Source organism: Podarcis filfolensis, assembly GCF_964270895.1.
Source record: "Podarcis filfolensis genome assembly, chromosome: 6".
NCBI lineage: Eukaryota > Metazoa > Chordata > Lepidosauria > Squamata > Lacertidae > Podarcis > Podarcis filfolensis.
The window spans coordinates 35523375-35549006 of record NC_139609.1 but is presented as its reverse complement, the minus strand read 5'-3'; the positions used below and the strand labels follow the sequence as shown (position 1 = coordinate 35549006).

At 43.7% G+C, this 25632-nt stretch overlaps 1 protein-coding gene across 2 annotated transcripts in view; it reads left to right on the top strand.

The window, feature by feature from the left end:
- The window catches only part of LOC310765661 (serine/threonine-protein kinase TNNI3K), a 162000-nt gene that overhangs the window by 39054 nt on the left and 97314 nt on the right, over positions 1-25632 (top strand). For both annotated transcript variants that reach the window (XM_083620943.1, XM_083620942.1), the window contains 10 exons: positions 3460-3604; positions 3704-3808; positions 7276-7370; positions 8176-8325; positions 9636-9722; positions 16513-16569; positions 18491-18583; positions 18678-18735; positions 18844-19038; positions 21190-21294. In XM_083620943.1, the coding sequence (XP_083477069.1) occupies positions 3460-3604; positions 3704-3808; positions 7276-7370; positions 8176-8325; positions 9636-9722; positions 16513-16569; positions 18491-18583; positions 18678-18735; positions 18844-19038; positions 21190-21294 (1090 nt within the window). The remainder of the gene's footprint in view (positions 1-3459; positions 3605-3703; positions 3809-7275; positions 7371-8175; positions 8326-9635; positions 9723-16512; positions 16570-18490; positions 18584-18677; positions 18736-18843; positions 19039-21189; positions 21295-25632) is intronic.

Here is a 25632-nt window from a genome sequence, read left to right as displayed (position 1 = left end):
AGGGGACAACAGAGGACGAGATGGTTGGACAGTGTTACAGAAGCGACCAACATTAATTTGACCAAACTCCAGGAGGCAGTGGAAGACAGGAGTGCCTGGCGTGCTCTGGTCCATGGGGTCATGAAGATTCGGACACGACTAATTGACTAAACAACAACAACAATGAGCAACATCCATTACCACTTCCTATTGCCTCCCAGTATAAGATCGTATTATACCCATCAGAGCTGTTCTCACCAAGTCTTTTTTAACCTGATTGCCATCCAGGCTATATGCATTCATTTATTATGCCATTCACATCCAGCCCATCGTTTGCTTTTCCTCAGCCATACAAACGGCTCTCAGCTAAGATTTTCCTTATGCAAACAGGTAGGCACAGCAGCAAGAAATATTATGCACCCTGTCCCATGTCCCTTGCCTGATTTCCTCCTGATGACTTTTACACTAGGAATATTATGCAGAATATGCTGCTAAAATGGAAATCTGTTATGAATTGCATATTTTTTTTGCTCACCTGCTTCATCTTTCATATAAGCAAATATGTCAAAGACCGGAGGTTTTCAAAAGTGCACCTGGGACATTGGCTGCCAACTGAAATAATGCGTGAATCCAGCAAAGAACTGTGGGCAGCACTCCAAATCCTTTGATGCACACTTATTGCCAGATTATTGGCATAGATGGATTTTTTATTTTTAAAAAAATACTTGGAAGTAACACTTCTTTGAGGCCTTGTTATTTGAACCGAACCTTTGGTAGGATTAGCTGTTTTTAAGAAGCATTTTAACTATATTCATTCCCTCGCCCCTCACTCTTTCTGTTCCTTTTGCCTTCTACACTTTTTACTCCTGGTAACTAAGGCAACTGGTTTTACGGGTATCAAGATGCAAGAGCTATGCCAATGCACTGCTTTAAAATTCTCTCTAAAACATTTTTGAAGTATCTCCTTCTATAAATGATGGAGTACATGCAGGATATATGCTGTGATGAGCTCACACTGATGCTAATAAGTAATGCATCCATATTATTACTGGTTAGACCGTTCCATCACATGTCAATATGCCTTTCATGGAGAATTGTACGCAAGAGAGAAAGATAGACAGTTCTGGGATTGTATTCTACTGAGAGCTAGACACCTTTTTGCCTTCAGTCAAAAAGGGATTCATGGGCAGTTTTCATTGGCACTGAAGCAAAGAGTTGTGACTATTTGAAATTCCCAGTTTCATAACATTTTGAATGTGACATTTGATCACGAAATTAGACTTCTCACTTGTTTCTATTTGGGGGAGTTGCCTCGTGAGCTGTCAACTGCTGAAGGCTAGGGTAAAGTGGGGGAGCCTCGGTCCTCTGAGCCCCTCTAGCCAGCCCTTGGGACTCTGCTCAGGCCACATCCCTCACAATCTCTGCTCCACACCCTCCTTGAGTTCTTTTGCATGGCTGGAAGGTGTCATTTGAACTGGGATAATGTCTCTGGCTTGCCTGGATGCAAGTGTGTGTTTGTGTTTGTGTGTGTAGAACTGTATAACTTTTCTGAGGTTGAAATTTCACCTACTGTAGAAAGGTAAGTATCACGCGGGTGACACTGTGGGTTAAACCACAGAGCCTAGGACTTGCTGATCAGAAGGTCGGCGGTTCGAATCCCCGCAACGGGGTGAGCTCCCATTGCTCAGTCCCAGCTCCTGCCCACGTAGCAGTTCGAAAGCATGTCAAAGTGCAAGTAGATAAATAGGTACCGCTCTGGCGGGAAGGTAAACGGCATTTCCATGCACTGCTCTGGTTCGCCGGAAGCGGCTTAGTCATGCTGGCCACATGACCCGGAAGCTGTACACCGGCTCCCTCGGCCAATAAAGCGAGATGAGCGCCGCAACCCCAGAGTCGGTCACGACTGGACCTAATGGTCAGGGGTCTCTTTACCTTTAAGTATCACGTCTATTGATCTTCCCACCTTTTTTCTCTGCCCCCTCCCCGCCCACTTTTGGAATGTGGACTGCATACATTTGTCCATGAGAGAATGTAGCCCCTGGGCTGAATACAGTAGCCAGTGAGGTTAATCTGTGCAGCAATTACAGCTTCTGACTGAGATCTCGAGTACCAAGAGCACAAGGCCTTGCATAACTCTGCTCACACAAGATGCCTCTGCCTGATTTTGTCAATTCACCCCTCATCCAACAGTCACCTGGGTCCCACACAGGGGGTCACTCTCCTGAAAGGCTTTCAGGAGCTGTGGGATAGAATGCAGTGGAGAAGAATGTTTCCCAATGAAGATTCCCCACCAACATCTACAGAGATGGTGAATCTTTTTCACTTCTTGTTTTTATATGCTTCCTTCTGTCCTCATGTTCATCCCTCCCCCACACCACGCCCCATGATTCAAATAAGTATTTGAAATTGCTCTTGGTACTTTTGTTTTACTGTTGATCTGCAGTAACAGCATTAATGTATTTCAAAGTAGGTCTGGATTTTCCATGCCACAGAACATTGCTCTTTAATATCGAATAGCTTTGCTTTCTCATTCATTTTGTAATAACCCAGGTGCTTGTTTCCTTTTAATTCCTGCCTTTTGGATCATCATTTTTGCTCCGCACTGTTAATATGCAGGCAGCAAGGTTTCTTTGAAAAGGTTGTTAATTCAACAATGCTTTCTTATTTTCCTTGACTGAAAAACCTCACCATGATATTCAATAAATATTGCTGCAGCAATAACTGATTACAATCTAAGCAATTACAAGAAAATGGCATCAAGGAGCAGCTTCAGAGTACAAATCCTTTATCAGTCAGTCAAAATATTTGAGGGTCAGGGTGCTGCAGTGGCTAGAGTGTTTGCCTTGGCCAAACTAGATGTTGTGGCAGGTTTCTTGATTATTATTTTAAAGAACAAATGTAGCAATTGATAACTGCCTCAATTTGGATAAGGAGCAAAGCATTGAGTAACTGCCTGTTCCAGTTTCCCAATTTCATTTTCCCCTGCCACAACTGTGATATGTCCATGTGTACAACATGGAGGCCTCTGAGTCAACCAATAATGTTTTCATTTTACTGAGGAAATAGAGTGTGTGTGTAACTCTTTCCTCTGCTCCAGTTTCATGATCCTCCAAAGAGGATTGTGTTGCTTAAAGTTCTCAGAGTATGCTCTTTTTTGGGTTTGAAGGAAATGTCCCTCCACATTAGATTCACAAGCTGATCCTAATCTTGATTTGAGTATGTTTACGTTGTGGGCATTTTGCCTTCCTCTGCAGAGTTCACTTTTGGTTCACTTTTCTGGGCCGACTTAGAACTCTTTGCTATGGAGGCATCTTCTGCTGCTGGAATTATGTGGTGTGGATTGAGCAGGTTCATTCTCACGGGGGTCCAATTGGTAGTTCAAGAGCTATCTGCCACATCTGTGCTCTGTGAGGAAAGCTTTCTTGAAGATGACCTGCTAATTTCTCTCTCTCTCTCTCTCTCTTTCTGATTCAATGACAGTGAATGCTCAAGACAATGAAGACCACGCTCCCCTACATTTCTGCTCTCGATTTGGGCACCATGATATCGTCAAGTTCTTGCTCCAAAGTAATTTTGAAGTCCAGCCCCATGTGGTTAATATTTATGGAGACACACCTTTGCACCTGTGAGTAATGAGCACTGCAGGGCTGTTCTGCTCGGCCTCCGTTGTGGTTCATCTTCCCATACTATTTAAAAACACTAAGCTGACACTTTTTCTCCTTAGTGCTTGCTACAATGGAAAGTTCGAAGTTGTAAAGGAATTAATTCAACTCTCAGGGACAGAAAGTCTCACCAAGGAGAATATATTCAGTGAAACTGCCTTTCACAGGTAGGCCATTTTATATGCCTGTGCCCGCTTTGCCCCCTCACTTGAAAAGGTTACAGCACAGGAAGTCTGCCTCAGAAAGTGTTGGGCCCTCTGCTGGATCACCCAATGACCCAACTAGTCAACAAACCGCCTCTCACAGTGGCTAACCCAGGCATCCCCGAACTTGCCCCCCCCAGCTGTTTTGTGACTACAATTTCCATGATCCCTGACCACTGGTCCTGTTAGCTAGGGGTGATGGGAGTTGTAGTCACAAAACATCTGGAGGGCCAAGTTTGGGGATGCCTGGGCTAACCAGATGCCTGTAGGAAGAAGAAATACTTGAGTCCCCAAAGCTGCTCTATAACTTTCTTTTCAGAGGTAAAAAAAAGCAGTATAGAGAGGCAAATTTTGATCTGGAAAAGAAGCCATTCCCTTTCCAGTCTTTTCGCACAGATACAGTCTACTTACGGTAGGCTGCTTTGAGTTACAGAAAACCACAGAGGAAAGAATCTCCGCATGACATACAGTGGGAGCCTCAAAGTCATTTCCTCAGCTGTAAAGGGTGTGAGGATGTGAACAATGCAACCTGTAAAGCATTTTGAATACTAACTGTGCTGTGGAAATAGTAATTAATATGGTAACATGTATTTTGATCTTTCAAACATCTGGGAAGTATTTCTTATTGAAGTGTGCTGGCAATAAAATCTGTAATTGAGTTTTCTGGCTTCCTCCTTAAAATGATCAAGCTTCCACAAGAATTCTTTGCATTTTCACAAAAAAACATTGTTACCACCATCTGCTACGTAGACATAATATAAGAAGGATAACAGCGCGTCATGAAATCAAATATTTATTATAGTTGTCTGTTTCTTGCGTAGGAGCTTAAAGTTGGAAACTTACAAAATTCCCTGCAAAATAGTAAGGTGGCAAGACGTAGTATATATGGAATACCTTTATGTCTCCATTTAAGAAATATTGATATTCAGCCCTTCCATAGTATTTGCCGAGCTCATGTTCAAAAACACAATAATAGAATCCAACATGGATTAATCAAACAATGAACACCCAAAATAAATAGCAAGAAAAGTGCAGCGTATAAGACTTTTCTGCAAAACAAAGAGCTTCAGAGACGCCCCCCCCCCCAATTTGGCAGATCAAATGCTCTGTGGACAGGTAATAAAACAGAATGAAAAAGGGTGATCAAACAGTCCTCCCAAGGTAGTTTTTTCACTCAGGTCATGGCCAACACAGAAGGCTTTCTCCTATGTCTCAGCCAGTTTCTTGTCCTCCTAATCTAAAACAGCTAGTAATGTTGCCATAAGTCCAGGATTTCCCTGGGCTTTTCTGTCCTGATTTTCACTGTTTGAAATAATGACAACTCCTAGAACAAAACTGTAACATGAACAGTTTAAAAAACGTGTGTACACTCAAGGATCAGGTGAACAGCTCCAAGATAGTTTGTATATCACTACAGTGGTACCTTGGGTTACAGACGCTTCAGGTTACAGACTTCGCTAACCCAGAAATAGTACCTCGGGTTAAGAACTTTGCTTCAGGATGAGAACAGAAATTGCACAGCAGCAGCGGGAGGCCCCATTAGCTAAAGTGGTGCTTCAGGTTAAGAACAGTTTCAGGTTAAGAACGGACCTCCAGAACGAATTAAGTACTTAACCTGAGGTGCCACTGGATCTGTTTCCAAGTGGGCACATGCATAAATCTTTGCTGTGTTATGCTGACTTCCAGGTAGGTCTTGGAGGAGTGTTTGCCTGCAGAGTTTTGATCTTCTGTACTGGAGGAGGTTGAGTGGGGTGAATGGAGATCTAGAACTGTAGAGCTCTTGGTTCTGCCCACCAAAAGTGCATTGGTGACCTAAGGAAAGCCCCCAAATGGGTTGCTCAAGGATAGGCATTAAGCTGGCCCATGATCTACTAGATTGCTCCAGGCTAGTGTAGCTGCAAGGAGGCATTTGACTGCACCCCACCCTGAGAACCCCAGACAGGATGAGCGACAGGGCTGCGGATGCAGTAGTGACTATGCTACTCCACTACACCCTGCTGAGGTTTTGATTACTCTGTTAGACAGCAATATTAACAACAAAATACAGACTATATTAAAACAATGCAGAAATCAATGAACACCACCTGAAAAAGTTTAGAGATGTTGCGAGTTGCCATATTTCAAGAAGTAAAAATCCGGACAGAAAAAGTTGTTGAGGGTTTGTTTGTTTGTTTTTTGCAGAACGCTTCCTGGTTCTGTTTGCAAAAACTCAGACATTTTGCTGATTTTACCCGTGTGGTAATTTCGCCATTGTAATTCTGGATGTGTCCAGAAAAAACAGACATATGTCAGAAAGGGAAGAGAAAGGCCAGGGTAACCATGAACCTGGCCAGGGACCGCATGCAAGACCCTCAGGTCAAGCCTAATAAAAGCCTTGGTCTTTTCAGCTGAGGTTCTTATTTTCCTCACAAAGGCCCTTGGAGCAGGGCATGGTCTGCTCACTGTAAATCACAGGTTTCAGAATAATAGAACCACAAATTTGTAGAGTTGAAAGGGACTATCCAAGAATCATCTAGTCCAATCCCAAGGGTAATCTGGACCAATCTCCTGCAATGCAGGAATTTCTTGCCCGACATGGGGCTCAAACCCACAATCCTAAGATTTAGAGTCTAGTACAGGGTGTAATTTTGGGACTACAACTCCCATGATCCCTAGCTAACAGGACCAGTGGTCAGGGTTGATGGGATTGTAGTCCCAAAACATCAAGTTTGCCTATGCCTGGTCTGGTGCTCTAGCGACTGAGCTGTCCCCAACCTGTCACATGAAGGCTCTTGGAAGGAAGACAAGAAGAAGAGAAGAGTTTGGATTTGATAGCCCGCTTTATCACTACCTGAAGGAGTCTCAAAATGGCTAACATTCTCTTTTCCCTTCCTCCCCCACAACAAACACTCTGTGAGGTGAACGAGGCTGAGAGACTTCAAAGAAGTGTGACTGGCCCAAGGTCACCCAGCAGCTGCATGTGGAGCAGCGGAGATGCGAACCTGGTTCACCAGATTAAGAGACTACCGCTCTTAACCACTACACCACACTGGAGAGTCACGTACACTGAGGGCCCACCTACACATTTGTTTGTTATTTCAAGTCATGGGTCCCAGAGGGTTTTTGTCCTGTTGCATTTCCTGGGGAAACCCGCTGTTTACAACTCGATCAGAACAAACGTCCTTCAGGTTTTCTGCAGATTGACGTTTGTTCAGATTCTGTAATAAATAACATGTTTTCACTGGCGAAAGTGGCGGGACAAAAGAAAAACTTCTCAGACCCATGCCTTGGAATCATTGGACAAACAAAAGAGTAGATGGGGCCTGAGACACACAAAGTTTTCTGTGGTGCTTTTATACGGTTTACAATGTTTATAATTTATTGACTATCTATATTCAGTTTTATTAACTGGGATTTTTTGATTTAAACAGGGTGTTTTTTTTCTATTGTAGTGCATGTACCTATGGCAAGAACATAGAACTAGTCAAGTTTCTCCTTGATCAAAATGTGTTGAGTCTCAACCACCAAGGAAGAGATGGACATACAGGTAAGACTGTGAAGGTCTGTGTGTGAGAGGTAGGGTTGGCATTTGGAGAAGCCATGCACAATGGAGCTTCTTTGCTCAGCTCTGCAAGCCGTTGTACAAACCAAGCAAAACAATTGTGATTGTCACTTGTTGCCATTGGGCCACTAGATGGCCATTCCAAGCCCACTTCTATTGTGGGAGCTTATGGGCGATTTCTCATGTTAGTGCAAGACCCGAAGAGGACATCCGTTAGCTTCTCTAGCACCTTTCCCCCATGGTTCTGATGGAACTGCTAAAGCAGAAGATGCTCATCTTCCCCTAAATAGAACTGTACCATCCAGGGTGCATCTGGAACTTATGCAACTCCTGTTGGTACCTGATGCCAAGAGCCTATTATATCAGGAGCAGAGAAAGCATGCTTTGTAAGCAGCCCTGTTTGAGGGAGTTTTTGAAGACAAAAAGACTGGCAAACATTAGTTACTACAAAAGCATAAGGATGGGTTACCCCTCAGATAGTTATAGTAATTAATTTCATAATGATTTCTTTTGACATAGCTCAATGGTAGAGCAACTGCTTTGCATGCACAAGGTCCCAGGTTTCATCCCTGACATTCTCAGGTAGCACTGAGAATAGAATCCTGCCTGGAATTTTGGAGAGCTTCTGCCAGTTAGTGTAGACAATATTGAGCTAGTCTGACTCAGCATAAGCCAGCTTCCTATATTCCTAATCCATAGATGAGTTTTGTTGGTCTTCTACAAGTGCTTTTACAGTGTCGTGGAAATTTGGATGACAGCCAATCTCTCTTTCCCACCTTCAATTTTCTAGGGTTGCATTCTGCTTGCTATCATGGCCATATCCGTCTCGTCCAATTTTTACTAGACAATGGAGCTGATATGAATCTGGTTGCCTGCGATCCCAGCAGGTCTAGTGGTGAGAAAGATGAGCAGACCTGCTTGATGTGGGCCTATGAGAAAGGTACAGCAATTGTGGCGCGGGGGGGGGGGGGACACTTTTACATTACAAACATAGCATTGCAGCTTGGAAAGCACACCAGAGCGTAAGTCCAGGCACACGGACAAAGCCTGTCTTTATGTGTCAGCATCTAAAGCTGAGAGAATGAGGCATTCCAAGTATAGGATTTATGCTTTCAGAAATACTAACCAAAGCCTTAATTCCCGGCAAATTAAATTCAAACCATCCTCCGTTCCAATAAAATAAGAAATCCATCATTGTATATCCTAGTTCAGAAAAGGCATCCTGCCTTAGAGTATAGACAAGGATTTAGGGTTAAATTCCCCCCAAGCCCTTATCACCGAACAAGGTATCGCAGACATCATTAGAATGCAGTTATCCATGAAGTCCATTAGGAAGTCAGGGACTACTATTGATTTTATGTGGAAGCAAACTCTGGTTCTACTGTGATGGGCAGCAAGTGGCATAAACCTCCTTTAAAGATAGATAGCTCTCCTTGATTTCCTGCAGAAATTCTTCAAAGAAACTGCATATCTCTGTGGTTTCTGCTTTGCTGTACCGTGCGTTACACATTTCACAGATCTGCCCTGGCAACAGCTCAGATTCATGTTCTGCTTCTCTTTGTCCTCCAAACTCAACTAGAAAACTGTCAATTCTCAGAAGCTCTTTCCTTTGTGCTCATCTGTTGCTGAGCCAGGGTATGTTTCTACATTAAAATGTGCATGAACCTGCTTAAACCTCGGTCCATTCTGGAGTCATAAACAACCCTACTTCAGAGAGCAATTTCTATAATACATCTATAGAAATATGATATATATATATATATATAAATATAAAATATTTTATATTTTCTATAAATATAAAATCCATATAATAATATGATGCCATTTGCTAGAAGAGAGGCTTTTATGGATGGATGTAGATTCAGCATCCTTTAACCTACCCTGAAACTTTAGGGTGAAGTGGGGGAATAAAATAGTAATTATAATTATAATTTTAACTTTTATCATGTTTCATTTATTAGACATCAGTGTTTTCAGGTTTGAATTGTTAGTTGGCATCGTCTGTTTTTTTCAAGAAGATAGCATTTCAAGATTGCTGTGATTCATATTTTATTCTTTTATTTGTTTACATTAAAGTAAATTGAATACCGACAAAAGCTGAGGACAGATTATATTGTGTTGGGGGGTATGTGTTTTTTAGAGTTTAAATTGTTATGACTAAGTTATTACTGTCATGGTGCACACACTCATCCAGTTATGTTTATTGGTTTTTGTTTTTATTTGCTTATTATTTCAAATGGTGTCTTCCAGGACATGATGCTATTGTCACACTGCTGAAACACTACAAAAGACCTCAGGATGAATCCCCTTGTAACGAATACTCCCAACCTGGGGGAGGTATAGTATTCACAAGTTTTTTTTTCATTTTGCACTGCTAAGAATAAGAATAATAATAATAATAATAATAATAATAATAATAATAATAATAATAATTTTTTATTTATACCCCGCCCTCCCCAGCCAAGGCCGGGCTCAGAGCGGCTTACAAGCAATAATAAAAACAAGATGAATGATTACAACTTAAAAACAAAAATAAAAAACAACATTAAAATAATGGAACATTAAAATATTAAAATGTAGCCTCATCGCAGGAGGAGAAGGAAAAGAAAAAAGAAAGAGAGGGAGGGAGGGAATCAAATTGGCTCCAAGCCAAAGGCCAGGCGGAACAACTCTGTCTTACAGGCCCTGCGGAAAGAAATCAGATCCTGCAGGGCCCTGGTCTCATGAGGCAGAGCGTTCCACCAGGCCGGAGCCAGAGTGGAAAAGGCCCTGGCTCTGGTTGAAGCCAATCTAACTTCCTTAGGGCCTGGGACCACAAGGGTGTTGTTATTTATGGACCTTGAGGCTCTCCGTGGGGCATACCAGGAGAGGCGGTCCCGTAGGTACGAGGGTCCTAGGCCGTGAAGGGCTTTAAAGGTCAAAAGCAGCACCTTAAATCTGACCCTGTACTCCACCAGGAGCCAGTGCAGCTTGAAAAGCACTGGGTGAATATGCTCCCATGGCAGAGACCCTGTGAGGAGCCTCACTGCAGCATTCTGTACCCGCTGGAGTTTCTGGGACAGCTTCAAGGGCAGCCCCGCGTAGAGCGAATTACAGTAGTCAAGCCTGGAGATGACCGTTGCATGGATCACTGTGGCCAGGTCGGGGCAGGAAAGGTAAGGGACCAACTGCTTGATGCGGCGAAGGTGGAAAAATGTCGCCTTGGCTGTTGCTGTAACTTGCGCCTCCATGGAAAGGGAGGCGTCAAGGATTACACCCAAACTCTTAACGGAAGGCAATGGCACTAATTGGGCCCCCGCAAGAGAAGGGAGTTGGTCCCTCATCCCCATGCCATCCCGACCTAGCCATAGGACCTCTGTCTTCGAAGGATTTAGTTTCAATCGGCTCCCACGAAACCATCCAGCCACAGCTTCCAAGCATCTGGTCAGTGTGTTCGGGGCCGAGTCGGTGTGGCCATCCATCAGCAGATAGAGCTGAGTGTCATCAGCATATTGGTGACAGCCCAGCTCAAAGCTCCGGATAATCTGGGCAAGGGGGCGCATAAAGATGTTAAAAAGCATCAGGGAGAGAATTGCGCCCTGCGGCACTCCACACACCAAGGAGTGGCGCGACGACATTTCCCTCCCTAGTGCCACCCTCTGTCCCCGACCAGAGATAAAAGAGCACAACCAGTTACGGGCTATGCCCTGTATCCCCACGTCTGCGAGGCAGTGGTCCAGAAGATCATGATCGACCATGTCAAAGGCTGCTGACAAATCTAAAAGGATCAGCAGTCCTGACCCGCCTCGATCCAGTTGTCTACGGAGATCATCTGTTAGGGCAACCAGAGCCGTCTCCATCCCAAAACCAGGACGGAAACCGGACTGAAATGGATCTAATGCCGATGTTTCCTCCAGAAACCTACCAAGCTGTTCAGCAACCGCTCTCTCAATTACCTTACCCAGGTATGGAAGATTTGAAACTGGGCGGTAATTGGATAGGTCTAAGGGATCTGATGAAGTTTTCTTTAAGAGGGACACACCACTGCTTCCTTCAGTTCCCCTGGGAATGTCCCCGTGTCAAGGGACAAATTGATAATTTCAACCAGGGGGGTCCGCGCAACATCTGGACACTCCCTAATCAGCCAAGACAGGCACAGATCAAGGAGGCAGGTGGTGGGCCTACCAACTTGGAGGAATCTATCCACATCAGTAGGGATTATCCGATCGAAATGGTCCAACACTGGACCTGAAGTCAGTCGAGGGGCCTCCAGTTCAGTCACTGTATCTAAATTGGCAGGGAGGTCACGGCGGAGCAACATGACTTTCTCCGCAAAAAAGCTCGCGAATGCCTCACAGCTGTGGGTCGAATTTGTGCTTAAATTTGGTTGTCCTCCTAAGGACGTTATTGACCTAATTATTCTAAAAAGTTGTGCCGGGCGAGAGCTAGCGGATGCAATGGAAGCTGCAAAGTAAGATTTCTTAGCAGCTTTCATAGCCATCTCATAGGCTTTCATAAGCGTCCTATAAGATGTTCTTGAGGCTCCGTCACGAGTCCGTCGCCATACTCGCTCTAGCCGTCTGAGATCCCGCTTCATTTTCCGGAGCTCCTCAGTAAACCAGGGTGCCCGGTTTCGACGGGGTCGCAGAAGGCGCTTAGGCGCGATCTCATCAATGGCTGCCAAGAGCCGGTTATTCCAGTCCTCAACAAGGTCATCTAATGAGTCGCCAGGAGGAGCAGGGTTCCGCAAGGCTTGTCGGAATTTATCAGGATCCATCAGTTTTCGCGGACGAGCCCAAATAGGTTCGCCACCCGAGCCGGGGAGGAGCGGGAAGTCAATCTTGGCTTTCAGAGCATAGTGATCAGACCATGGCACTTCCACAGCGGGGAGCATGATCACATCTATGCCAGCCCCAAAGATCAGATCCAGCGTGTGGCCTGCTTGATGAGTGGGGCCCAAAACAAACTGGGAGAGCCCTAGTGTTGCCATGGAAGTCACTAGGTCCAGAGCCTGTGAGGAGGGAGCGGCATCGGCATGGACGTTGAAGTCTCCCAAAACCAGTAGGTTTGGGAACTCTAAGGCCCAGCCCGCCACCACCTCCAGCAGTTCTGACAGGGTGGCTGCAGGTGTGCTGGGTGGTCGGTACACCAGCCAGACAGCCAAGCTCTTCTTGGTGCCCCACACAAGACCAACACATTCAAAGCCGGAGATCGCCGGTGATGCCAGAGCTCTGAAAGAGCAATCCTCCCGGAATAACAACGCTACTCCTCCCCCCTGGACCCACAGTCCGCGATTGATGGAGGACAGAGAAACCTGGGGGTGTTATCTCATGTAGGGAGGCTACTTCGCCTTCCCGTACCCAGGTCTCCGTCACACAAGCCAGGTCAATCCCCTGTGAGACAAAAAAGTCACGCATGGTGGCGGTTTTGTTGCCTATGGACCTGGCATTGCACAGCACCAATGACGGAGGTGTGTAATCCTTGCTCTCCCTACCCTCATCCCTTGGGATGGGGCGTAGATTGGAAGGGGTTCGAGGATCACTGCATCTCGAAACCCTTCGCCGATAGAGATATCTAGCCCCACCGCCATTCCTCCCTAGCCCTTCAATTGTGGAAATCCCAGATCCCATACTAGCCTCCCCAATAGATGGGTAACATCCCCTCAATAACAAGTTATCCTTGGGCCAGGACTCCTGGGTCAAAATGGTATGGGAAAGAGGTGGAGGTCTGATAGGGTAAGTATCCCTAGAAGATAAAACCCAACCAACCGCACCCCAAGCGGGGGGGGGACAGTCCCATGGTGTTTCATTAACTGTCAGTCCCCCTCTCCCTCCTGGGTTAATTGGAGGATTGTTGGTTCTATCTGTGGCTGTGGAAGTATTAATGAGGTATGTGTTATAAAATGTGGATCACTGGCCAACAAAGAGCCAGATTCGAATTCAAAAGATCTGTCCATCCTGTCTCGCCAGGAGTACAGTAGAGAAGGCTGATCATTCTGATAAGTTTTTGGAACATTAGGCAAAGGTCCAGATGTAGATTTGGTGCTGGATATCTCCAGATTGTCAGCAACATAGAATTCTTTAGGTGTTGTTGCCATAAGAATGTCGGAGGCGCCAAATTCCTCGTCTAATTTGGTGTCGTTTGAAAAGGGAACAGGGAGTTGCACTGATGTCTTTCTATGGGATAAAGAGCTGTTGGACGTCTTTAAATATTGTGCTCTAGGCTCTACTGTCCTTATACTTTGGGTAGAAATCTCAGTCTTTATACTCATTAGCCTCTTCTTCAGGTCTTGTAATTCTAGGCTTACAAAGTTCTTTTCTTCCTTCGGGCAATTAGTATTTCTAGTGTTGAGCTTGGTTTCCTTTATCCGCATTAGCTTTGACTCTATGCAAGGGACCAATTGCCTCCTAGTTTCATCCTTAAATACCCTCACTGGGCGGAGAGAATGGAACCACCATAGGGTATCCTTTATCTCCATGAGTCGAGATGGGAGGGTTGATGACCTAAAGGTCATAAATAGGCGCATGGTGTTTCTCAAGGTAGGCAGGAAGTGGAAATTTTATAGATCTACATTTCGGTAATGGTAATTCAGGAGCTGAGACAAGGACATAGTAATTTGTCTGCGGTTCATCCATCTATGAGTGTATCGGTGAATCTCAAGCATTATCTGGTTCGTTTGCAAGACTTGACAGGACCTCACAATCTAATAGATTTCTTTTCAATGAAGTAGATAGGCAAGAGACTAGTTTGCATGAAGAACCCCATAAGAGTACAAAGAATTAACAGCCTGGAGCCAGACTAGAGATAGCAGAGGCAGTTGTCCACTGTAGAACCTGATCAGCCTCTTAGGGACCAAACTGGGAAGCAGGTTGGGCAGAAGACTGAGAGAGATGGGTGAAATCGATCCTTAGGCAGGTTTGGCCAGTAGAGAGGAGAGAGGAGAAGGCTAGAAGAAACCCCCAGGTTAGAGGGCAAGAGAGAGAGAGCAGGAGGGGATGCAAACTTTACAGAAGGCTATGGGCTGGAGGTTGAAGGAATTAGATATGGTCTACTTCCTGCCATGCCCAGGAATAATGGTTCTTTCTGACACCCAGAGAGCAGAAATTAGAAGGAAAGAGAAGATTTCCAGAAACAAGCATCACCCCCTATACCTAAGATGCCCCGAAAGCTAGACTATTAATTGCAGAGTCACTCCCCTCTTTGTATATTTGCAAAATATTTGGTTAAACCAGCAGGTATCTGCATGTGCTTCTGTTTGGGTCAAGGACGTAGAAAGTCAGTTTGATGCTGAGCCCTTCCTTCCACTCATAATTTCACAATGGCAATGGCTTGTAGGTTATAGTTTAGGCAGAAAAGCACATTTGATTGCATTGACCCATGTCTTTATTTTTTTATATGCTTTCCATTTTTATTTCTTTTTAGAATTCCTCTTTATCTTAAAAAAAGCTGTCATTCCATGTTGCATGCAATAAAGTGAGAAAGAAAGATCCCTTCCTACATGTTTGATTTGTTGTTTAAGCATTCTCTTTGTGTTGTTTGCTTTCCTTTGATGTCACTTTGATTACTTGTGCATTATGACTCCCGTCCTAAAACTTTTATTTGAAGTTAGCTGTATTGAAATCAATATTTATACCTCAAATAAAAATAAATGCATATATCCATCCGAAAACTTCACTTCTTCCCACCCCTGGGTCAAATGCCTTTAGTTCATAATTCCAAGGATTAAGAATTATTTTCTGACCAACTATTCAGCTTGTGCTCAGGAAACACCCTAGTATAAGCAAAAAGAAACCCCACTGTTTTACTGAAGGCAGAAGATGGATTTTGCAAAGTTAATGTATAATAGTCACAGAATTGGATGACAGCCTAGTTCTGGAGAAATCAGTGGACATTTTATTTTTATTTTTACTGATTTCCAAGATAGCCAAGTAATTTGAGGAGAGTGGATGGACTTCCCTTCCACCTGTGCTTCCAATCACATGTGATTTCCCCCTCAGGCTTTATCTCTGGTTATTCTGATTTTAAAAATAGCCACCACAAAAAGTCTTAAAATGCTCCTTTCCCTTGTTTAATATTGTGTATATCTAAAGGAAGAGCTATGAATCTTGCTCCCCTGCATCTCCCACATCTCTTTGAATACTACATCCCTTCTCTCCTAGAATGGAAATGGTACAACCATATCCACGATTTTTCATTCCATTGATGGCTGAATCCCCGCATGTTTGTTTGTTTATTATTTTAATTCATATTCTGCCCTTCATTACAGTGTCCCAGGGCAGGGTACATGCAATCCCACAATACAGTTCTAAAATATTATTGAGAACTTCTGTTAAAAGCAGAGCTGAAACAATAACCAGCACTACCACAAAACAGGAGGGGATGCAACAAAATCTTTCTGTCTCTCAGGTCCATGCTATTGCACCATGGACCACAGTTCCAAGATTTTCAAAGTGCAGACTGAAATATACAGTAAGCCCTTACTTTTTTAACTTCTCCACCCCCATCGTTCTACCCGGACACTGAGGTCCAGCACCGGGGGCCTTCTGGAGGTTCCCTCACTGCGAGAAGCAAAGTTACAGGGAACCAGGCAGAGGGCCTTCTTGGTAGTGGCACCCAACCTGTGGAACACCCTCCCACCAGATGTCAAAGAGAAGAACAATTACCAGACTTTTAGAAAACATCTGAAGGCAGCCCTGTTTAGAGAAGCTTTTAATATTTGATGCATTACTGTATTTTAATATTTTGTTGGAAGCCGCCCAGAGTAGCTGGGGAAGCCCAGCCAGATGGGCAGGGTATAAATAAATTAATAATAATAATAATAATAATAATAATAATAATAATAATAATAATAGCAATTCCAGTGTATACATTTAAACCAGCTTAGAAAATATTTCTGCAGTCTAAAGCTTAGGTATTAATGAGTCTATGACATTTCCTTAGCCTTGATGGAACAACATGGAATTTCCATGCCCATGTTAATAAAGCTAGATCAAAACTATATCACCTACAACACCAGCCCTGCTTTTCAAAAGACAGGTTTATAATAACCTAGAATGAGACTTCTTAGGTGCTTCACACACAGAGAGAGTATATTAAGTGATACATTATTTTTGAAAATCTGTAAGCCTACATTTTCTTTTTATTTCAGATGGATCCTATGTGTCAGTTCCGTCTCCTCTAGGGAAGATTAAAAGCATGACGAAAGGTATTTTTAATGTCAAATTGAATCTTTTATAGCAAAGGTGTTTTCCTAGATTTGTCTATTCTTGGCATCCATGAGAACACTTCCGCTGGTGGCACAACTGCTGGGCATGCCTATCTTACCTGTGTCTGTGTCTCTACTCAGTTTGCCTCCCATACTTTTGATAGCTGGCCTGACATGGGGAAAAAATGACAGGCAACGTTGTTTCTATCACTTCATCTCCATACCTGGAAAAGTTATACCTGCCAGATTTCTGCCTGCCAGGAAACTGTTACATCACAGGTGTAAAAGCTGGCAACTCCAAACAATACACACATGGCAATATTCAGAATTGGCTGCACTTTCCCTCCTTCGTTTAGGCCAGTGGTGGCCAAAGTTGGCCCTCCAGCTGTTTTTGGACTACAACTCCCATCATCCCTAGCTAACAGGACCAGTGGTCAGGGATGATGGGAATTGCAGTCCCCAAACAGCTGGAGGGCCAAGTTTGGCCACCACTGATTTAGGCAGTGGTGTACCTTGGCTTCTCAGTGGTGCCCTGTGTGATGTCAAAATCTGATGCCCCTCCTCACCTCTCACCTTCCATTAGATGTTGTAGTTGTGGTGCCCACTGCAGGGGCCCCAGAAGTTCCACACCCAGTTGTGCTCCCTAGATCCATCTTTGGTTTAGGTCCTGACCTAGTCTCAACAATAGACAGGGAAGTATAAACAAGGCACATCAGCATTTGGAACAGTGCAAGTGGGCATGTACAGTGGTCAAAGCCAGTAGCAATTCTTACCTTCATGCTAAAAGACCTTGCTTGGCATCTTTTGTCCAAAAGGGGGGTATATTAAACTTTGACTTTACTAGGGTCTTTTGTTTAGAAATTTCAGTATGTGTGAGTTGGGAACTGTCACTTAAAACAGCTGCTGGATAATTGTCAAGGCTGTCCAGTCTTATGGAAGCCTACTCAGATGTAAGTCCTACTGTGTTTAATGGGCTTGCTTCAAAGATAAGTGTACATAGGATTGCAGCCTTAGTTTAATTTGGTAAGTGTCATAATTGTGGAACTGGCTCTTTTTACACCAGTCAGAAATATATTTCTGTAATTAAAATTATTGTAGTATTTCATATGTCCTACACAAATTGAATTGTGATGTTCTAAGAAATGGCATCTAAGGTACTACAAGGATAGCTTGTTTTGTTTTTTCTTACTAAACATTAAAAGTGATGATAAGAATATAAATGTGAGCACTATCAGATTTCACTACCTGCATTTGAAATAAAATCTTTTACAAAAAATTAATCATGTGTTTGAGGCATAAGTCAGTTGCTTCTTGATGGTTCTTTTGACACACTACCTTTAGAATTTCCTTCCCGCATTATCAGCTTTGGGTGCATCAAAAAGTTTATATCCTACTCATGTAATCAAAAGGCATATTCAAATGTTCTGTTGAGAAATGTTTTGATAAACCTGTTACAGCGAAGCACGTGGATCAACAAGTTAGTCTGAAAATTCAGTTGTGTATCAAATCCAATTCGCGGAGTCATTGAACAGTGTATTGGAATGGCAGTAAAAACACAGCCTCGCTAGCTACTGTTAGAGAGACAGAGAGACAGGGGAAGGAACTAATTCCTTGTATAAAGGATTTTCTGCAACCATTACATGATCCAGATAGAATATGCATATGGAACAGTGTTCTTTAGTGATAAGCTTCTAAAGCAAAAAAAAAAAGCTCTAAGGCAGTCAGAATGTTGCAAATCTGTATTTATTATTGGGGGCTTATTGTAGGATATTGAAACAAAAAGGAACCGAAATACCAGTCAAGCCATTCATAGTGGGAAACTATGCTATCAATGTGTTGCTTATTTTTATTTTTTGTTAAATTCAGTACTTAAAATATATATTCACTGCATTTTTACAAATGGACTGTTTTCCTTTGGCAGAAAAAGCAGATGTTCTTCTTCTCCGCGCTGGTTTGCCATCCCATTTTCACCTCCAGCTCTCAGAAATCGAGTTCCATGAAATTATTGGTTCAGGTAAAAGGAAGTAGAAAATAAGGTTCCATTTTAGAGAATGAATTCTGCCCCCCCCCCATGTTGCTGTGTTCTTATTTAATCCCATTCCTTGTAGGATCGTTTGGAAAAGTATATAAGGGAAGATGCAGAAATAAAATAGTGGCAATCAAACGGTAAGCTTTAGTGGAGTTTTTCTTGGTTACTTTACTTAGTTAAGAATGTTTTTTAAATGGCATTCTTTTAATCTATATATATGTATATTTTCTGATGCTGCTAACCAGATACCGAGCCAACACCTACTGCTCCAAATCAGACGTTGACATGTTTTGCCGAGAAGTTTCCATCCTGTGCCGACTCAATCACCCCTGTGTCATCCAGTTTGTTGGTGCTTGCCTGGATGATCCAAGCCAGTTTGCAATAGTTACACAATACATATCTGGAGGATCCCTCTTCTCCCTGCTGCACGAACAAAAAAGGTAAAACTGGTTTACATTGGTCAGTTTCCATTTCTTTCAATTCCTCATCTTTCACAACTTCTATTCAGTTCTCCAGATTTCAACAGCAATGTACCATTTCTTTCTTTTTTTTAAATTCTGCAGCAAAATTCACCAGCATTTTAGTGTGGTTTTTCCCCCAAATTAAAAAAAAAAGTTGTATGCAATTTTGACTAACAGTGCACATTTTTGCAAGCAATTTTCCATAACTTCCTCCATTTTTTTGGCATGTTTTCACAAATATATGCATTTTTATTCACCTTGTCCCACAACGCATGAATTTTTATAGACATGGTTTGTGATTTAGGCAGTTTTTTCCATGAAATATGGGCAAGCTAATTAGCACATAAGGACTCTTGAGTTTGTAGTGGAAGACGAAGAAGAGTTTTCAGAAAGGGGGCACATGTAAATAATCAGCTCCTCTCATGGTTTGATTGTTTCTCTGTTCCCACAATTTGAATAATGGTTGAGCAACATCTGGGTTTTTTGATCCTTGCCAGAAAGAGCAACAGGACTAATATTATTTGGGATTCCTCAGTTGTAGCAGTTGTAGTGCTACAATAAACTAGATGATGATAAATCTGCCTTTCTCCCTAAGGCCGCAGAGTGAATTAGAACACAATGTTAAAAACAATTTTAGGCTTACAATCACAGAAATGCAGTGGGCCCTAACAATATATAGGCAGTGACCATTTTGTGCACGTCCAACTGACGTGCAACTGCCATAGCTGTCAATGTTTTCCCTTTTTTAAGGGAAATCCCCTTATTCCGAATAGGATTCTTCACAAGAAAAGGGAAAAGTTGACAGCTATGGCAAATGCTGGCACGTACGGTGCTTTTGGCCCTGGAAGGGGGCATGGGCGGAATGAGCTTTCGCATGACCACTGACACACACAGTGACCCAGAATGCAACCCTCCATGTAAACAAGGAGTTGCCTATACAACTCAGCTGTCAAATGCCAGGTTCAAGGGGCGCCTTAAGAGAATGTTCAGTGAGAGAACCTAAGCTGATGCATTTTGCCCTCTCAAAACCAAAACAAAAAACAAAAACACCAACCTTTTCATGTAGACCATGGCATGCACGAGTCTATTGATTATGCAGACACCTTTGATTTTTCCCTCTTCCTTTATACTTATGGTTTGGATTATAAGGGTGAACATACAGGAAGAGGATTTGGCAACTCAGGGGGGAATTCAACATAGCACTAAGAAGCACTAACATAGCACTAAGAAGAGCACAAGCATTTCTGCTCTCTCCTTCCCCTGTGTGCTGATCTGGGAGTTCTTCGGACACCCTCTCCCCCCCCCCCCGCCAGTTTGGGGTGTGTGTGGAGGAAGAGATGGGATGAAAGCCCCATTGTACTAGTGGAAGGCTTCTGCTGGCAGAGCTCATTAAATCTTGCCTCTGGTGCATAGAGGATGGGCATGCTTCACAGTATTGCCCCTCTCAGTTTTATTAGCAGCAAATCTGCCAATTTATGCTTCCACAAAGATTAGTAAGGCATATGTTCCTCCAATGCCTGTTTTCCCTGGCTTTAGTGTCTCAGCAAGATCTTTAGCCAAAGTGGCTGCTTGGTTTTCCTCAGTCATATGGTTGTGTGCTTAGTTTCTTTTTGCTGCTGTACTGGGTTTTTGATAGGTTGGTTTATATGTTGGGTCTTAATTGTAGTTGTCTCCTTGGTGGTTTTTAAAATTTGTTTTTCAGTGTTATATTGTGCAAACTGCTCTGGGATTTATTTTTATTGTTTATGAACTACAGTACAGTACATACCTTAAATAAACAAACAGAGACATAATCCTATCAATGAGGGCATAGGGAGTTACCCCAGTGCATACTGTATATAAGGGTGTAGGCCAAGGTCAGCTCCATTCCCTCTTTCTCTAAGTGAAAGATCTTCTCTTCAGACGTAGAGGAAGTGGGAAACAGCAGGCCAATTAATGACTAATCAAGTTTTAATTCAGCAATTTCCAAATTACATCTTGAGATAAGTTCTTAATTTAAACTACTTTGAGAGAACTTGATTTCAACAATCAGGATTATGTAAATAATCAGGAAGTTTGGAAAATTCTTCTCACCTCTCTCTATTTTGACTAATGCTACGATATTCTTATTTTTTTACCCTTGCCTCGCAGGAATCTTGACTTGCAGTCAAAATTAATCATCGCAGTAGATGTGGCCAAAGGTATGGAGTACCTTCACAATCTCACCCAACCAATTATACATCGTGACTTGAACAGGTACAGTTCTTACTTTCTTTTGCCTCTCGATATATTGCTCTTCATATTGTTCCAAAATAAATGCAGGAAGGCACCTGCTCTACAATTGCGAATGGCTGAAATGAGATCGCTGAACTGAAGATTGAAGTATTTTCAGAACTGAACCCATATTGCCTCTTCAGAGCATCTGTCTAGTCCATTTTCAAACAACTGGGTAGTGGATTAATCAGATTTGAAGCTGAAATGAAACTGCACATTCTGTAAATGTCCAGAAAAATAACAGTCACAATTTGCCATCCACAATGCAAAGCTTCACCTTAAGGGAAAATGAGGACCATGACACTGGCTTCAAGCAATGAGCACATTTCACTTCTGAGGATGCCTTCTTGAAGCAATAGTTCCAAAATGAGAGACTCTGCATCTGGCTGTTAGGAGTGTTAATTCTCACAGCCAGGACCTCTGAATAAGAAAGCTCATGGGGAAGTCCTGAGGCAGGAGAAGCACCCTTCCTTCAGTGAAATTACCAGTGGGGCAGAAAGTAATTTAATAGTACATTACCCAATCTCTCAATGCATGTGACTAAAAAAGAAGAGAGAGAAAAGATGTACATGGGAATAGAGGCAGGCCAGAACAAGCTCAGCCTTGAATGGCAGTGTCAATGCTAACCTGTTAGAAGGTGAGAAGCAGAGAGGCTGGAAGTTTGGTTTCAAACCATGCAGGCAAAAATGGGTCAGCTGATGCCATTGTGGTTGACAGGCAGGTTTCCATTTGCCATCTGTGATTGACAGGAGGGCAGCCTGTCAAAATGGGCACATGGGGTGATGGGGAAGATAAGAACTTGACATGCCAGCCAGACCCAGTTCTCTACCCTCACTGTAGAGCAAAGGAAACTCCCAACTTTCTATAAATCATATACCGTGGTACCTCGGGTTACATATGCTTCAGGTGACATACGCTTCAGGTTACAGACTCCGCTAACCCAGAAATAGTACCTCGGGTTAAGAACTTTGCTTCAGGATGAGAACAGAAATCGTGCTCCGGCGGCACAGCAGCAGCAGGAGGCCCCATTAGCTAAAGTGGTGCTTCAGGTTAAGAACAGTTTCAGCTTAAGAACGGACCTCCGGAACAAATTAAGTACTTAACCTGAGGTACCACTGTAATCATCTATAATCATCAGCTGTCCTTTAAAGCTTCCTAAAGCCTACCCAAACTCCTTATTGTTTTGGGGAAAGGTGTGGAGGGGGAGGCAGTCTGTTTGCTGCTAAGCAACTTTACAGATTCCTGTAAGTGTCAACCATCCTAAGCTATTGGAAGAGTCTTGAGCTGGCTCTGACCATTGTAATGGGGAGATATGGTAGCCCATTGACTGTAAGTACGTTACCTAGTCTTCACAGATCTTAAAGCCACTTACGGGTGTTTATTTTTTATTTTTTCCATGAGTTTCATTGTAATAATTAATACCTAATTTGAAAGACATCAACTGTCTGTCATGCTTGAGATAATTTTGGAAGTAATTAATTCATCCTGATTTATTAACTCAGTGGGAGTGCAGGTGATCATCATTAGAACAGCCCTCAACCTGCTTGGGTTATTTGATTTCATTATAGACATTTACTGAAATAAAACCAAAAGGTATTGTTTTCAAGGAAACTTTGGTTTTGTTTCTTGTATTCTGAGGATATGATTTCTACAGGCTTCCTTAAAAACAAATCCAAACTTTTTTTTTTTTGCTTTAAGAAATACCACTGCTCTGAAATACTGTTCTTGCAGTAATTTCTTTAGAATCAGCTGAACAAATGGAATAAAAAGGGTAGCACGCTTTGCACAGTTAGTACGCATAAAAAAATGTGCTTTTCTTGAAAGGTAAGCCATTGAACATAGCGAGAATTACTTCTCGCTATGTAGCGAGAATACATAGCGAGAATACATGCATGTGCTGCACAATGTTGCTTCTGTGGGGTCCGGGGGTCCGGCACACTTCCCTGCGCGGCTCTGACCTCTCCCAAAGACCTTTGACTCCAGCAGAGTAAACACAGCAGAAGCAGAAGCAGAAACGTTCTGTCGTGTGGTAATAACTCAGGCTGAAACGCAGCAGTCTCCTTATCTTTAAAGTCTTTATTCCTTAGCAAATACAACAGCTATAAATTTTCCCGGCGACAGAGCGCACATCTTGCTGCTGCTCTCCACAGAGCAAAAACGCACACTGTGTGTGTCTTTCTCTCTCTCAGAGATACTGACCACTCCCACTTCCGTGTTCTAAACACACCTCTCGGAATGTGAAGCGTCACTCAGAACTTCTTAACCCTGTAAGTTCTGACTCTCTCAACACCCCCTCTCGCATCACATTCTGAGAGGACTTGTGAGCACACCTTTACAGACCTCTGTGTGTCCCACACCTTCCCACCTGCCTGGTGAGTCTCCTCACAAATCTCTGGTTCGCACTGTGCGAGACCAACCCACGCATTTGTGACTTGAAACCTCTCAGGTGGAATTCCCTTTGTTGCCCGTGAAGACCGCCTGGGCACAAACTGGGGTTCTTCTCCTGACCCACTGGGGCCAGCAAGAGCGTCTTCTTCATCAGAGTCCCCCTCTGACTTGACCCGTCTGTGAGCTTTCTCCATCACGCTAACAGGAGATGAGGGCTCACTCTTGGACACTCCTTTCACAACCTGTGGAGATGCCTCCCCCTGGTCCTGATCCTGATCATCGACCAGATCACCATTATCTGGCTCTCCCTCCTGCTCAGATTCGGATTCAGACAGACAATCTGAGACAGTGTCATGGCAGACTTTGCGCCTTGAACTATTTCCCTGCTGCTCTTTGAACTCAGCATGCTTGCTGACCAGAAGCTTGGTCTGATCACCTTCTGGGTACGCAAATCTCCACCCCTTGGTCGCGGGTTCATACCCACAGAAGATCATTTCCTGGTACTTTGGACCACTCTCTTGCTGCAACCACTTTGGTACAGGCACCATGGCTCTGCAACCAAACGAACGGAAGAAATGCACCTGTGGCTTCTGTCCGTTGAGCAAGAAATATGGGGTGTCACCTACCACTGCATTGTAGCACCTGTTCATCGTGAAGTTGGCCGTTTTTACTGCCTCCCCCCAGAAACTGTGAGGCAACCCAGAGTCACTCAATAGGACTTCTGAAACTTGGACCAGAGCCTTACTCCTCAGCTCTGCCACGCCACTCTCCTGAGGCGAAGTCACCTTGTGACGTATCCCCCTCTGGCGAAAGAAACTCTTTAGAGCAGACCCAATGACCTCTGAACCACGGTCAAACTGGAAACCTTGCACCTTGGTGGAGAACCTCTGTTCCACCGCCGCAACCCAATCCTTGATCAGTTGCGCTGCTTTCTCCTGCGTTGTCAGAGAAAAAGCCCAGGAGTTCCTAGTAAAATCATCGATCAAAATCAGCAGATGCCTGGCTTTGCCCAGACTTGGCTGAGGCATAGGCCCAAACAGGTCTGCGTGCACAAGCTCAAAAGGCTTTGTGGTTACCCTCTCCACTCTGGGATAACTGCATCCCTTGTTCTTGGCTTTTCTACAAGCCCTGCAATTTAGTGTTGCACCACATTCTCTTACCTTGCACCCTTTGGTGCATTCTGATAACACCTGCAAGTCATCACAAGACCCGTGTGCAATCCTCTTGTGCCACACGCATGCACATGAAACATGAGTGTTCATGTTTTCTTTCCCAGCTCCCTCCTTCAGAGGTGATTCCAGAACAAAGAGGTTGTTCTGATTTTTCTCAACACGTACCAGTTGCTTCCCCCCTCTGGAAATTGTACAGACATTGTTCTCAAAACTCACTGAATATCCCTCCTGTAAAAGACAAGGTACAGATAACAGGCAGTGTTTTATCTCAGGGAGAACATAGACCTTCAGTTCATCCTGCAAGAAAGAGACAAACATGTTAGCAACATGGGTCACATGTCCCTGTGAACCTGTAGCAAATTTAACTGTTTTCTCAGTTGAAACAGCCTTGCAGTTCCACATTTGTCCATCAGGTGGCGCTGTTACCAGATGGGCATTCGCAGCCGAGTCAACAACCCAACGTAGGACTCTCCCCCCTCTGGAGTTGTCCTTCTTTGTTGCCTTAGCAACTGACTTCCTGCTGCCCCCGACCTTGGAGCTTTCGCTGCAGGTGTTGTTGTTGTCCAAAACTGCCATAGACGCAGACAGCTGATAAGCGTTTTCCTCCCCTTCTGGAGCGCGTACTTTCTGCGGTTTCCCACGCCTGCCTCTTCTCCCGGGCTGGTTCCCATGGGAAATGTCCTTGGGACTTTCCTGCCCTTTGTCTCGCTGTGGACAGCTTCTGCGCAGGTGCTCCGGAGAACCGCAAACAAAACAGCAA